The 14,681-nt window shown below is 41.5% G+C and overlaps 1 protein-coding gene across 1 annotated transcript in view; it reads right to left on the bottom strand.

Annotated features, from left to right (window-relative positions):
* Positions 1-14,681, bottom strand: part of LOC104968191 (calcium-dependent secretion activator 1-like) — a 56,215-nt gene that overhangs the window by 7,420 nt on the left and 34,114 nt on the right. The window contains exons 10-13 of the mRNA XM_010797766.1: positions 9,973-10,041; positions 7,331-7,437; positions 6,912-6,920; positions 3,134-3,290 (exon numbers count right to left, since the gene is read on the bottom strand). Coding sequence (XP_010796068.1) covers positions 3,134-3,290; positions 6,912-6,920; positions 7,331-7,437; positions 9,973-10,041 — 342 coding nt within the window. The remainder of the gene's footprint in view (positions 1-3,133; positions 3,291-6,911; positions 6,921-7,330; positions 7,438-9,972; positions 10,042-14,681) is intronic.

Raw genomic sequence — 14,681 nt, 5'->3', positions numbered from 1 at the left:
CGTCACCTTGTGTGTTATGTAGGTTTTCTGCCTGTAAACGCTCTGCGGTCACAAACCCTCAAAGTACACCCTGTAGCGAGTAAAACTCTAACACAGAAAAGACGTGTCTATGCTGCCCCAGACACCTCGTTGGAGATTTCTTTTTCAATTTTTTCTTCCGGGAACCAAGTGACGTAACGACGACCCTCCAAGGATTGGTCAAAATGGACCAATCCGTGGAGCCGTTACGTTACGTCCGCAGAGCCGTTACGTTAACTTCCTCACAACACACACTCATTCTTTTCTCAGCTGCAGCTCCGCCGATTTCTCCTCCCTGAGACGGCGGGACGCGGCGAGGCTGTGAGTCAGTGTGTGAGCACACACACAAACTCCCAGCCAGGCTGCGGGTGTGTGTGTGTTCGGGCTGGTTTAGCTGTGTCTCGCTGTCTCGCAGACGGCCACTGGGCTCACAGGGAGGGGGGGGGCAGGAGCTCCAACAAGCCGTTTAGGACCGAGAGTGAATACACATACTATACAGAGATGCTGTATGAGAAACCAATGTGAGTTTGGAACATTGCACAATGTAAATCTATTCTAGTAGACCTCAACAATGGAATTATGATCAGTAGAAATGGCCATGACATGGGACCTTTAAGACAACAACTGTGCCATGAGTAATATTACCTTTCCACAGGACAGTATATTAAGGGTTCAGTCAGTACATTTAAATCAATGCATTTTCTACATTTGCATTCTAATCGTCGGTGTGCCTGGAGCAATGCATTGGAGTTAAATTGGACCAGAGTGATGTATAACATTTCTCGGCTGCACAGAATCATACCTTATCAAAGTTGAGCGGAGCTATTCGGCTACCCAAAATAGTCCTGCAGTGCCGTGAATGCATAATGAGGAACGCACAGAAAGGCAAACGGGCATCCATTGGATTAAAATCATCACAACACCATTTTAGTGGAAATTCCAAACTTAATCACAAATATACAAGTTTAAACCGAAGTCTTGTTATTTAATAAAGAGTTATAGCATTTAACAGAATCCATTTCCAGCTGGAAGGATAGATAAGAAGAATCTGACAACACAAGAATCTGACAACATACTGTACAACAGAAAATATAAGGAAAGAAAACAAAGGAAAGAGGAAGGTCTCAGCAGGGAATTTACATTACAGGCTATTGAAGTGTTGGCCAGACGGTTGAAAGTTGCGTACATGGTAACAGAGCGGTGCAGGGATGACGTATTTACCCGGAAGTAAGCTGCTGGTTCCCTCGACAAAAAAGCAATGGGATTTCTCCAGAGGATTTTGGAAAGTATCTCACAATAAGGTCTGTGGAAAACGAACCTGTTTGATAAATGCACATTTTGTTCAGCCGGATAATCTCCACATGTCTACCCTACTTTTATAATTTTCGAATCATCAGTCGCCAGAAGCAAAATGCTAACGTTATGCTATAAAGGAACTACAGCCGAGTACAGCAGCACGACTTCAACGTCACGCCAATTTAAGATCCATATTCAAACACAGATTCTAAAGTGGACAAGTTGAAGCGTTTGTTTGAACAGTCTGCAGGAGGCAGGTACTTGCTTTCAAGCAGAACAGGGCAAACAAACTTAGCGGGAGTGTTTACGTGTTCGGCGTAATGACGTACAACGTCCTCCACGACTTCTGTAGTCCTATTCAGCCACTTGGTAACAACCATCGTTTTTCAGACACGTCAACTCTTCAGAAATCACCAGTGGGGTCACTGCTGATGGATGTAAATGTGTGTCAACCACAGACCTTATTTTGAGCTATTTTCCCAAATCCTATGGAGAAATCCCGTTGACTCTGAGACGAGGGAACCGGTAGTGGTAAAATGCTAACTCATTTCCGGGTTTTAGGACTCGTCACTGCACCACTCTATTGTGGGGTTTTCTTGGGGATATTTTCCTTATATCATGCAATGGTCTAAAGCAGGGGGGTCAAATTCAATTTCATCGCGGGCCACATTAGCATTATGGTTGCACTCAAAGGGCCGGTTGTAACTATATAACAGTATACATATATAAATATTATTATACTATACCTTAGTAATATGATACTTATATTGATATATTGCCTGAATTGGGATTATTCATGGGATAGGATAATAACTTAGTACTGAACTCGTCTGAAAGAGAAGTCTCTTCAGTGCGCATGTCAACGAAAACGACGATGNACCAATCAGAGCACAGTGGGCTCACAGGAGGGGGGTGGGCAGGAGCTCCAACAAGGCGTTTAGGACCGAGAGTGAATACACATACTATACAGAGATGCTCAGCATCTCTGTATAGTATGTGTATTCACTCTCGGTCCTAAACGCCTTGTTGGAGCTCCTGCCCACCCCCCTCCTGTGAGCCCACTGTGCTCTGATTGGTCAGCTCGCCCACTCTGTTCTGATGAGTCCACCCCCGTTACACCGGAACATCAGTGTGTATGTGTTACAATGGTGTTTGTTAGCAACCAGAAAATGACACCAGTAATGACAAACAGATGAGAATGCTGTTTACATGCATAAAAAGCTTCATAACACACAAGGGTACGGGTAATAACCGGAAAAGCATGACATGGGACCTTTAATGTTCTATAATGGCAAATATGTATTTTATGGCTGTTCTTGTTCATAGCAAATATATTATTATTTACTGTAATTATTTAGTTAGTTAAAGTAATTCTTTATGCTTTTATTTTGAAGGCGGTTTCGGGCACTGTGTGATTTGGAAACCTCATGATTATTATATATTGGAGATGGGGGGTGAGGGGATTCGTGCCCCAGAATGAGCATATGGTATTTTACCAGGGTAAGCTACAGGAAAAGCCACAGGTGAAATCATTGTGCCTTTCTTTCCTGAACATCGGATAATTTCCGCCCTGCGTAAGATTTTCTTACTGCCCCAGCGACAGTTTTATTAAGAGCTACGTTTCGGTGATATTTCTTTATCTCGCCGCTACAGTGAATAATCTGACTTTCCATTCCATAAGCCTTCATCCCTGTCCCTAGTGTCTGATCACTGCTCCACTGATCCACCTCTAGAGGACCCACATCCACTGCTCAGCACGTTCAGCTACTTCAGGCCAAATGCTGACTCTTAAATGTGTTTTTCTAATGCTCTCACTCACAGTCCATTCTCAGGAAGTCGTTGAGCAGCTGGAAGAGGGGGAAGCTGTCCCAGCTGTCGGGCGGCTGAACCTCAAGAGCTGCGTCCATGTCGGCCGAGTACAGACACAGGAAGGTCTCTGCGTGCTCCACCATCAGGTCCGACCACCAGGCGAAGGCCTTCAGGAGGAGAGAGGAGCAGACACAGAGGAAAGGGAGACACAATACAGGGAGTGGGAAAAAAAATCCAAAAATTGAGAGTGAAAGAAAGGAGACAAGTTCTACAAAGAGAGATGTAGGATCCCCAGGGGCACGTCTTCAGGACTTTAGGGTTAACAATGAATCTTTGTATCCAAAAAGCTGATCACGTAATGTAACTCCACTGATCTAAGATCAGTTCAGGTAAGGACCTTTATTGATCCCCGTGGTGAAATGCAGGTGTTAAAGCAGCAACAGAATAAGAGTGAATTACACTGAGTTCACACAAAGATAATGAAGAAAAAATGAAATGATATAAGTATCGTTAGAAACAAGGTATCACAACAACAAGGTCGAATCATCTGAATGAACATATACATATTCGAGTTTGGATTGTTAAATAAATGGACTGTACTTATACAGCGTTTACGACCCCTCAAAGTGCTTTACATACTACAGCATACAGAGCAGTGCACCTTGCTCTACGACCTAACACTCATACACACTCACACACACACACACACACACACACACGCTCACACACACTCTCACACACACACCGTTGGCCATCGGGAGCAACTCAGGGTTAAGTATCTCGTCCAAGGATACATCGACATGTTGAATGCACAGGCTTGGAATCGAACACACAACCTTCTAGTTGAAAGACGAGAACACTCCCTTGCAGCCACAGTCTCCCTGTATTTACATGGGTGTGCAGATGTGAGTAAAGGTCAAAGTCGATTGTACAATCTGTGATCTTTTGCAAACGCTCCTGTCTCTCTCTTTCTCACTTTTCATAATATGAAATCAAGTTGTTGCCACTGCATGATCTCCGGGGAAGCATTCTTCACAACTGAAAGCGGTAAAAACGGTGCTTGAGCACGGAGAATAGCCTGCTTTCTGTGGGCCCTCAGAGGAGCACAGCAGCTCCTCCACAGGCTTGGCAGGGAGCTTCTTAAACACTCACAAGCTCCTCCAGCCAGGGGGCTGCGTCACGTTCATATCTCCCCGCAGAACAGACGCAGTGGAGGGACTGCTAGGGACAGCCTCTCTCATGCACATCAGAAACACTCGTTCTCCTCCATGCACCCCCACGCAGGCCAGGCCTCTTAAGAGGGACCCTTGAGGTACCATGGTGTTTGCTCATTCACATCAAGCTGTCAACACTGTAATGTGAATGAACCCATGGGCTTAGTTGCTGGTGGTAGTGGAAGGGGTCGGGCGGGGGGTGGGCATGCACTTGCCATGAGATCTCATAGCAGATGTATGTGTGAGAAAGGTGCGTCTAGTCTGCGCCACTCAGGTAATCATCTTTAATACATTAGAAAAAGAAGAAGTAAAAGGATGCATCAGGATGTTTCAAAAAGCTGCTCTTATAACTTTGATATATATTTAAGTGATACAAATGTTTGTCTCCTCCAAAAAATGTGTCTGCAAACATGGGAGCCTTTTATTGGATGTCTGCATCAAGGAACAGTTAAATCCTGCACATACAGTACCAATGGGAGCGGTTAAGTGGATTTGTTCACAGATAATCTGTCTCATGCACAACTGTCAGGATATAGTGACACTATAATCTACTTTGAGTAGATATGTCCGAAATGTGTTTTTGAGATGAAACTGCCTCACCATTTCATTCTTTAAATCATGTCTGGGAAAGCACTCTCCTCTAAACACTTTCCTGTCGGTCCACACTTGTTCTCTGCAGTAGACAAAGATTAAGAATTTAACTTGTTTCCTCTGTCGCGTCTCTATTTATCTACCCATACCAAGATGGAAACCAAATTTGATCACACATTAACCTGGTGGGCCTTCATCCATTTTGTTAGCACGAGCCAAACGAAGCTGTTGCAGAACCATGTGAAACACAAGTGCGGGTAATTGAGATACATGTATGTCTTAACATTGCAAACTGCTCACACACACATGTTTACACTGGCTTGCGTTCATATTTCCCAGAGCAAGCAACAGTGTCTTTGAGCTCTTGCATTGATATTGATAACGTTTGTATTCATTTAAGTTAATGAAAGAAGAAAAGAAGGGGTTTACGCAATATTCATATGTTCTTTAAGGGTCTCTACGTTTTTAGTGTCTCAGATAACTCACTCAGATAATTCGCTAAATCAAATGTGGATGCTCAGTCAAACAATGACCCTCATGCTGCTGCCTTACCTTTCATCTCAAGTCAAAACAAATGATGTTATATTTCTGGCAGTGACATATTAGCAGAAACAAGACAAATCCAAAGTTCGTCCATCACATGCAAGAAGCAGAGACTCAAACTCTGAACTTGAATCTGTTGCTGCAACATTTATGATCATTTGGACTGTTTTCTATATTGTATTCCCATGTCATGCATGTGTGTGGGTGTTCAGTCAGCCTTAGCCTGAAAGATCAGAGCTACTGAGTTAAGACTGTAAGCCTGAAGAAGATCCTATTCTCCGTACGCTCTTAAAAACCTTTAGCAGTCTGAACATTTATGATCTCTTATGCGTTTCCATAAATATACCTATTCTGCAAACCTTTCCAAGTGCTGTCCTTGTTTAGGCAGCTTTTAGATGCCATTTTGTTTGGAGACGCCCCTTTGAAACTCACTGTACAGCAGGAATACTGGCTTACAGTGGCAGGTCAAGAGTTTTCGAGATGTAGGAACACAACCTTAAAACTTGAGTATTGTTAATCATCCTGCGTCAGATTCACTCTTTCTTTTGGACAAAATTGACAAAGTAATCAGTATAAAAGTATTGAAGTTAAAATGGATGATTACATGAGAGGCACACAATAGAGCTAGTTAATAGGATGAGCAATAACCAGCTTTAGAGCTACAAAAGAAAAACATGTATAAAATTGCATTGCAAATACATCTAATTGAATTGCAATAGGCCTGGGTCCCTAGCTGTTCATTGTGTATTCGTACAAAAACAGAAATGCAACTGATAGCAGAAATGTTCAGGTAGGAGTCTAATGCTGGTTCCCCTATGTGCTCACATCATTAGAACAGCAGCATAATGCCTCTCATGGAAATGCAAGGGGATTGGTCATGTTATCTCTGATCACACAAAGCATGCCTCGCATTTCCTCCATTGTGTGTGCTGGTGGAACCAATGGAGAGGAATGGGTTTCTTTAACGAAGGAAAGGTGACACAACACCTTCCCCAAGCTACTTACTGGACTTGGTAGAATAAATGACACATGTCTAAACACAGGAAAACATGTCAGCATTTTCAGGGGAAATGTTGGGTAAAGCTACAGAGGTGTAATGTTTGAGACACAAAGTCAGAATCAAAAGTCACAACTCTGCACTTTGTTTCCTCAAAGCATAGCTTAATGAGTTCAACAAATAAAATACTTGTTTAAGTGCTTGTCTATTTTCTTTAGCATCAATGGCAAACGTGCTGCTAGCTTAGAAGCTAACAAGCATTGTCACAAGCACTTGATTAGAAGTGACCACAAGCCAAAAGAGATTATGGGTCAATGTTGAGAGAGGAAACTTGAATGATCCTCTACAACATTAGCCGGATAATTTGCTGCATGCACAGAGCGTACAGGTAGGGTATAGGTAGGGTAGGGGGTGGGGCATAAGGCACCAAGATGATCACATACCTCTTTTCCCTGATCAATCATTTCCCCGCAAACCAAACAAATCATTGAAATACAAAACAGAGAGGAAATAAGTCAATTTTAAAGGACAAAGTGACACAAAAAGCATGTTTTATAGTGAGGTAAAAACACATTCACAGTTTGTGCAATCAGTGGCTGAGATGGCTGGTGGGGACACACACGTCACTTCTCATCGCTTTGAATTAGCCCCACATCTTTAGTCCCACTACTGCTCTGAACAGCCACTGCTCTTTCAGTGTGTGTGTGTGTGTGTGTGTGTGTGTGCGTGCGTGCGTGTGTGTGTGTGCGTGCGTGTGTGTGTGTGTGTGTGTGTGTGTGTGTGTGTGTGTGTGTGTGTGTGTGTGCGTGTGCCTGCGTGCGTGTGTGTGTGTGTGCGTGCGTGCGTGCGTCTGTGCACTGACCTCAGCATGGTGTTCCTCGTTCTGCTGCAGCACCTCGATCACCAGCTCGGACAGGCGGATATTGTCCTCCAGTTTTTTAGCAGGTGTGACTAACCGCCCTACATTCTCTGGAGCACAAAGGTCAAAGGTCAGTGGAGGCAGTCTCCGAGTCTGTATCTACTATGTTTTCTTTCTCATGCTTGTACTACTGTATGCATTCAACCAGTGTGCAAACACATCCCTCAAACACTAAAGAGTGTCTCGGGTCATTCAGTATTTGCTTTAAAGAGGAACTCAGCATGCATGTTCTGCTGCCTACTGCAGTCACTCACTAATGTTGGTTAAAGCTTCTACAGTGATCCTTAGCACAGTCTGCAGCCTTACACTCAATCACTGGGACGATCTAGTGTTCATATTGTAAATACAAGCATGACATATCAGAATATTATAATTAGGGCTGGGTATCAGACCTCAGTATATCTCTGTCAGACCATTCAAGTCAGATAATGGCTAAATGTAATAGAAATGAACATAAATTGTGTTAATAGTACCATTCATTTTCTTAAGGGGAAGTTCATTGTCTACATCAAAGTATTTCTACCTAGCCCTAGTTATAATGTAATCCCATCGTAACATAGTGTTAAAGCGTTGTTGCTATCAACACTATCTCCATGAGTGCTGAAAGCCCTGCTGGATGTCTGGAAGTAGTGCTGGCCTGTGTAGTGACCCATCTCTGTCACTGACAGAACACTGATGATGTCATAGAGATGACGGATGCAAACAGCATGTACATTCAACAGTCATCATGCAGGAATGTGGTGGTTATGTTGTGCTTATCCACAGAGTAAACAACGTTATGTATTTGGTGGGGAAGTTGCATGTACTTGCTATAAGAGTAAGTGGAGGCCTATTGTCATTCTGACTTCCATATACCCTTCAGTATGTTCATTGAAAAAAATCCATTTCTTCTTTGTTAGTGAATTTGTAGGATTAGGATTGAAGGTGAGTTTCCTATTTTAGAAAAAAGTATATGATTTGATGTTGCAGTGTTTCTTTCGGCCATGAAACTCATGTTGAGCTCAAAACAACAACTTAATACATGACGACAAATGACCTTAACTGGGGCCCAGAGAGCAATGCAGTGAGAAACCAATCAGCAAGATTCAAATCTGTTTGGTATTACCAGTGGCCGGGTAATGTAAGAGGTATGCTAAGTAAAATTCAGAAGTTTTAATGAATTAATTTCTTAGTTTTAAACATAGTTAGGACAGTTTAATGGGTCAGATGTTAGAAAACTAGACATGCACTAAAAACCCCAAAGTATGTGTGCTTTTTGCTGTGTCACTCTATGTCAGCACTGTCGTCCTGCTGGATAAGAACACATGTGCACAGTTTCTTACGCAGGTTGAATTGGCCCACAGAGTTCATGAGTGTTTCAGTCCAGCTGCTAGCTGTTGTGGCTCAGTGGTGTTGTGGACAGCACAGCAGGAGGATGGAGGATTGCCTGCTGGAGCTTAAGTCATGCTAACATGCCTGAAAGCTTCTAATGAATACAACTTCTGTCCTGGTACATAAGGGGGGATTGTTAGGATCTAATAATGTCTTTCAACTGAGAGCTATTATGTCAGAGCTTGGAAGTGCAGAGGTGGAAACAAAGAAGTATTCCATAGAAAACAATTATTGTTTTTCTATATTTAAAAAATGTCTATAGACTCTTACTTTGTAAGATCTAACCAGGACAGTAAGTGGAGAGCTTAATTATGTGATCCTGAAACAGGACTGCTGATAGTGATCATCATTAAACACTTCATTAGGATATTTGACATTTTATGACAAATATTTCTGACATGTTGGAAGTTTGCAGGTCTTTTCACTCACAACGTTCCTGAAACCTGAAGTGTCTGTGTTTGCAGAGCAAAGTACAGGTATCAGGGAGGTGATGACAGGGTCTATGGGGAAATGGTTTCAGATAGACTGAGGAATGAGCGAACAGCAGAAGTTAGACATACAGTACGTCACCTGGAACCTTCATCTTTCTGACATTTCTCCACTAAATAAGAGTATTTGTATTTAGAGAGATTGGAGAGGAGGTAGAGAGAGGTGGGAAAGTCATAGAGGGTGAGAGAGAAGATATTTTTCAAAACAAGTGGTATTTAGTCGGATATTAAATGTTTTGTCTTTACTTGTGATTTATGTAAAGAAGTTAGCAAACAGCACACAGCATTAAAACCCGTAAAAATTCTTGTCTAACCTGATTCCAAAGTAATTTCCCTTGAAGGATTGAAATTAATTAAAATGACATTTTAATAAGTGCAGGACATGGGTGTCCTGTTTGAATGTACCGTGGTCTTACAAACTTAAAGGATTCACACACAAGCAAAGTAAAAATGCATTCAAGTCGCAGACAGAAAAAGAAAAGGTGTTTTGTGCCGGACAGAAAAGAAAAGAAGCTCACAGAGAAATTAGAATGCGTTTTGAGTGGCTGAGCAACAAACTACATGTAACTGTAGACTTTACAGACGCAAACAATAGATGGACACAAACCAAAGGACGGCAGGAGCGTCAAGAGTGTGGGGTCACTTGTTGATGGCGTGCATACTGTTGTAGAGAAACATATAGGGTGCAGAGGAGGGGGGGGGCTTGGGAATGAGGAAAGTACTCACGAATGGTTAAATCCATCACTTGAGACGCCAAGCAGAAGACAGGATGCTCATACATCTCTCTTTTTTTCCCTACAGAGAAAGAGGGAGGATACCGAGGCATGCGAGAGCCGGGGTCAGAGAGGCGGGGTCAGAGAGGTGCGGTCAGAGAGGTGCGGTCAGAGAGGCAGGGTCAGAGGGGCGGGGTCAGAGGGGCGGGACAGAGGGCTGACCCAGGAGTCGAACCTGCTCTCTTTTGTTCTACACATGTCGTGCCATTAAAGTACATTTTTATTTAGCTGATTGAAATAAAACATGTAATATCTCAAAGGTGTTATAAGTATCATTTTGAGATTTGTAAATATTATTACCAAAGACTGGTTTCCTTTATACTAGGTCTACTAGATTCTGTTCTTCTGATCCAACACACTCTCACTCCATAATCGTCCAGGAGCGACGTTTGGTCAGGGTCCCGTGGCGTGCAGTTGTGACGCTCCTAGGCTCCTTCAGCTTCATAAAGGAATGCAAATAGCTTTCAACTGATTGCAATGTATTCCCATCTGCGGCGGGATTTGACGCTCATGGAAGCACGACATTAGTTTGTGTCGGCTGCCCTTAAGGCAATGTGATGTCCATTCACATTGGATAACGGAGAATTGTACACCCGGAAGTAAGTATTCCCCTTACTGTCGATTGATTTTACAGTGATATCTGCACTACTCATCGACTAAAAAACACCAGATTATCCTTGTTAATTACACAACATTGATTGGTTTAAATTGTGTGCAATGCTTTTGTATTTTTCCCCTTCGATTCGGAGAAAAAAATATTTTTTTGTAGTAAAGGATGGCAGAAGACACTACACTACCCAGAATCCCCATTTATCGTTTAGGACTACACCTTGTGCTCTGTTTGACAAACCCCGTATTAGTTCTCAAGCTCTGTGATTGGTTGACCTCCAACTGCATTCCATATAAAAACGTTTCGTAAAAGATAAAATCATACTTTATTCAGCAGTGCTTGCTTTACTCTTTGAAAGTCATCACATGAATGCATTGTAATAAATGGTTCGGCTGCATTAAATATATTACACATCGTTCGTAGTTCTTTATTTTTATTTATCTACACGCAGTGGTCACCAACCAGTCGAGTGTGGTGCGGGTAGATCGCGGACCGTTAACAAAAGAAGTAACAAAGGAAAGAAAAAAAAATAATAATGTTTGAAAAATATGTTTTTAGCGCATTAGTGCGTCTATGTTAAAACGTAACACCGTAACGATCCTCTTAGACAGATAGAAAAATAATAAACTAAAAACAACCAATATACAAATTACCCACAATCCAAGCAAATAACGACTGCCATCACTCGGAGACAATGCGGGTCACGTTGACATGTACGACAAACCAGGTTAGTCGCGTTTTCGCATAAATCAAATTAGTGTGGTAGACGGAGTATTTACTAGCAATGAGAGGGGGAAACACAGTTAAGTAGCAGTAGTTAGAGGTGGTAAGTGCTTACGCAATAATTGTTTAATCCTCGGAACTTATGTACCACAGATAATTTTTATAATCATACATCTAAACAAAACAACACAATAAAGACTCACAACGAACGAAAAGTGAAACTTCACATAAAGTATTCCAGTGAACATTATGTTGCCACAAGCCGACTAAATTTTATAATGTGTATAGACGGCATAAGTAGATAAATATCTCAGGGAACTACTCTTCTGAAGACCCTTTGTGAATCATGACGACGCGTGTGACTTTGCACACTGCACCTAGTATTTATATGAGTGGCGTGTAATATTTTGTAGAATAAGTAAAAGAAAATGGTGTGTTATTTGCTAGATAGAGAAACGGTCACTAGTATTGTAGCTCTGTCATGACTGAAAATTTAACACTAGGTTTAACCATCTATCCAACATAACATTGATGGTATTTCCACGTGTCGACTATCTATTCCCTTGTCCACCCAATTCGTACAATAACTTAAAGTAATAAAAATAATAACTACTAATTTTTACCTACGGATATTCATATAAAGTAATTAGGCAATAAAGAGATGATTATCAATAATTCTCTGACATATAGATACAGATAAAAACGGTGTAGGGAAAGTCTAACAGTTCTAAAAGATTCCAAATAACTTGTATAATAGTTTTTAAGGTTTCTCACCTATCAATAACGTAAATGCTTTACATATTTGAACCCAGCGTCCAAGGAGTTATCACGTAATGTTTCTGTAGATAGTTATAAACACGGTATGGAGGCGTCTTACAATTATACAACTTCGTGAATAAAATTGACTAATAAAACATGTATAAGTGATATGAGGATATCCTACATACATTGCTTATAGAAGTAGAGGCCGGAACAAGTCCATAACTTGTTAGGTATTTATTTCTTGGTGTATTATATAGATTTATATTTTTGTATGTCTTAAACCATCACTGATATGAGTTTACTAGAATGTTTATTTGTGGTGAGCGTTATTAAATTTGACTAATGTTTGTACGACGTATCATTTTGCGTTATACAAGGTTGAACCTAGCTATTCATATAGAATAAAATTCTACTAGCTACCTGATGACGGGTATAAACGTTTTAAACGTAGACTGAAACTGGTCCACGTTACAAATCCGAATAGTTATTACATTACATTTTTACAATAGTTAATTGTTGTCCTCCCCAGTGTTTGTATTTCTGGTCGACAATTTTATTTCGAGAAGACTGAATCCGACCGTACACCGCATATATTATAAAAAAACAACATTACGACGGTAATTATATCCCTGATTCAATCGTTAAAATATAGTGTGTAAGAGATAAATAAATTAATAAATCAGACAACACCCAAGGATACAATAGGATAGTTACTGTCCCTACATGTGTCATATGACCAGTTAAGAATAATATTTTTCCCTTTATAGCTTATGCAGGAAAAATTGATGCTGAGCGGTCCATCTCTGCGCCACGAGTATCTATCTCCTTGTACAAACAGCATAGATCAGTGTTATAGCAGCTATCGTCGCATGGATCGTTGTCATTGTTCAAAAATTATATATATATTGTTCTGTAATCTTTTTCGTAAAAATTTGTCAGTAATATTTCGTTGTGTGATGGACGTAATCGTAATGACGATATTGCACTCGATTATTGCACGAAATTAGTCATCCAGCCAACCCAATTTTTCGACAGTCAAATGTCACAAATTGTTTTATTTTATATGACTACAATGAACAAATCAAATGCTGCCTATGTCATAATATTCAATACAAATAACTATAAACCATTGTGTTTTGCTACCTTTTTTGGGTGTCGTTGTGTCTTTCTCTACAGAATTGTACTGGGTCGGCAGCATCACTAATTATTTTCTGTTATGGATAGTTCTGTCTGTTATCAATGATGATACTTTCATCACACTTTTAGAGTTGACTTGCCATTTTATTATCAAAAGGCAGGATAAGACCTCCGGCTAGTCACAGACATCTAGTCCACCAGTGGTTTGCGAAAAAATTCGGTTCTACGTGGCTGAGCCGGATTCCACTTTCCGCTCTAGATGGATAACGTCTTAAATCACTTTTTCTGCCGGTCTGCCACGAAGGTTAAACTCCGGAAAATATATCCGATTAACGTAGACTTAATGACAATGACTTACTTCCAAGGTATTAGTCGAGTGTCGTATAATCCGTCCCGTCGCGGTAATATCCTATCGACCGTCCCCATTCTCACGATACACGCTCACCCCCCACCGGCAGTGAAGGAGCTCCCCCCAGGAGTGAAGGAGATCTCCAGGCAGTGAGGCAAGATCCCCCCAGGTCCCCCTAAGAGGGGGCCCTTCTAAAAAAAAATTATAACTTCTACTTTCGTTAGTTAGCCACGTGAAACTCCGTTGTACTTCTCTAGATACCTAAGTATGAGAGGTCGTGGGTATACTCTGTCTTGACAATTTGTCTAAAAGAAAATTGACATAAGGAACAAAATGACGGTATATCATAAAAGTATGGACAAAAAGTAATAAGAGAATAACAAACATATTGATATTACTAGTAATACTTCCACATGGTACGCCTTTATTAGAAACACTTTATTAAACCCTGTTTTGGCAAGTTAGATTTGTGAGTCTCAGGAAATCGAGTGGACTCGGTGGAGTCAGACTGTCCCTTTTGTCCCTTTTGGAGGTCGACCAACACCTTTGTCGAGGAATACAGGCAATCACGTCGATCGATTTGGTCTACGATTGTTAGTGCCAGGGCGGATCGTGGCCAAGGAGAGAGAGGAGAGGGAGGGAGAGCGGGAGAGAGATATAGTGATTTACACGATAACGGTGTGTGGTGTGTGGTGTGTGTAGTGTGTGTGTGTGTGTGTGTGTGTGTGTGTGTGTGGTGTGTGTGTGTGTGTGTGTGTGTGTGTGTGTGTGGTGTGGTGTGTGTGTGTGTGTGTGTGTGTGTGGTGTGTGTTGTGTGTGTGTGTTGTGTGTGTGTGGTGTCCTCTCCTCTCTCGGGACTTACTGGTCGGTGTGCACATAAAGGTCGGTGAAGTGACTAAGCCAGACCACTGAACGGAGAGACAACGTAAGTGACTTGTGCCCTTTAACGTCAGGACGCCAGGGAGAACAACAGTTACCTACTCCAAGTGCCATTTGTGCTAATTACATAAATATGAATAAACTCGCACAGAGTTTATATGCAGTAGTTCCACCGTGGACGATTGCCCCACCACCTACTATA

Source organism: Notothenia coriiceps, unplaced genomic scaffold (genome assembly GCF_000735185.1).
Source record: "Notothenia coriiceps isolate Sejong01 unplaced genomic scaffold, NC01 NC01_scaffold00038357, whole genome shotgun sequence".
Classification (NCBI taxonomy): Eukaryota; Metazoa; Chordata; class Actinopteri; order Perciformes; family Nototheniidae; genus Notothenia; species Notothenia coriiceps.
Note: the sequence above shows the minus strand (reverse complement) of the source record. Positions and strands in the feature narration are given on the sequence as shown.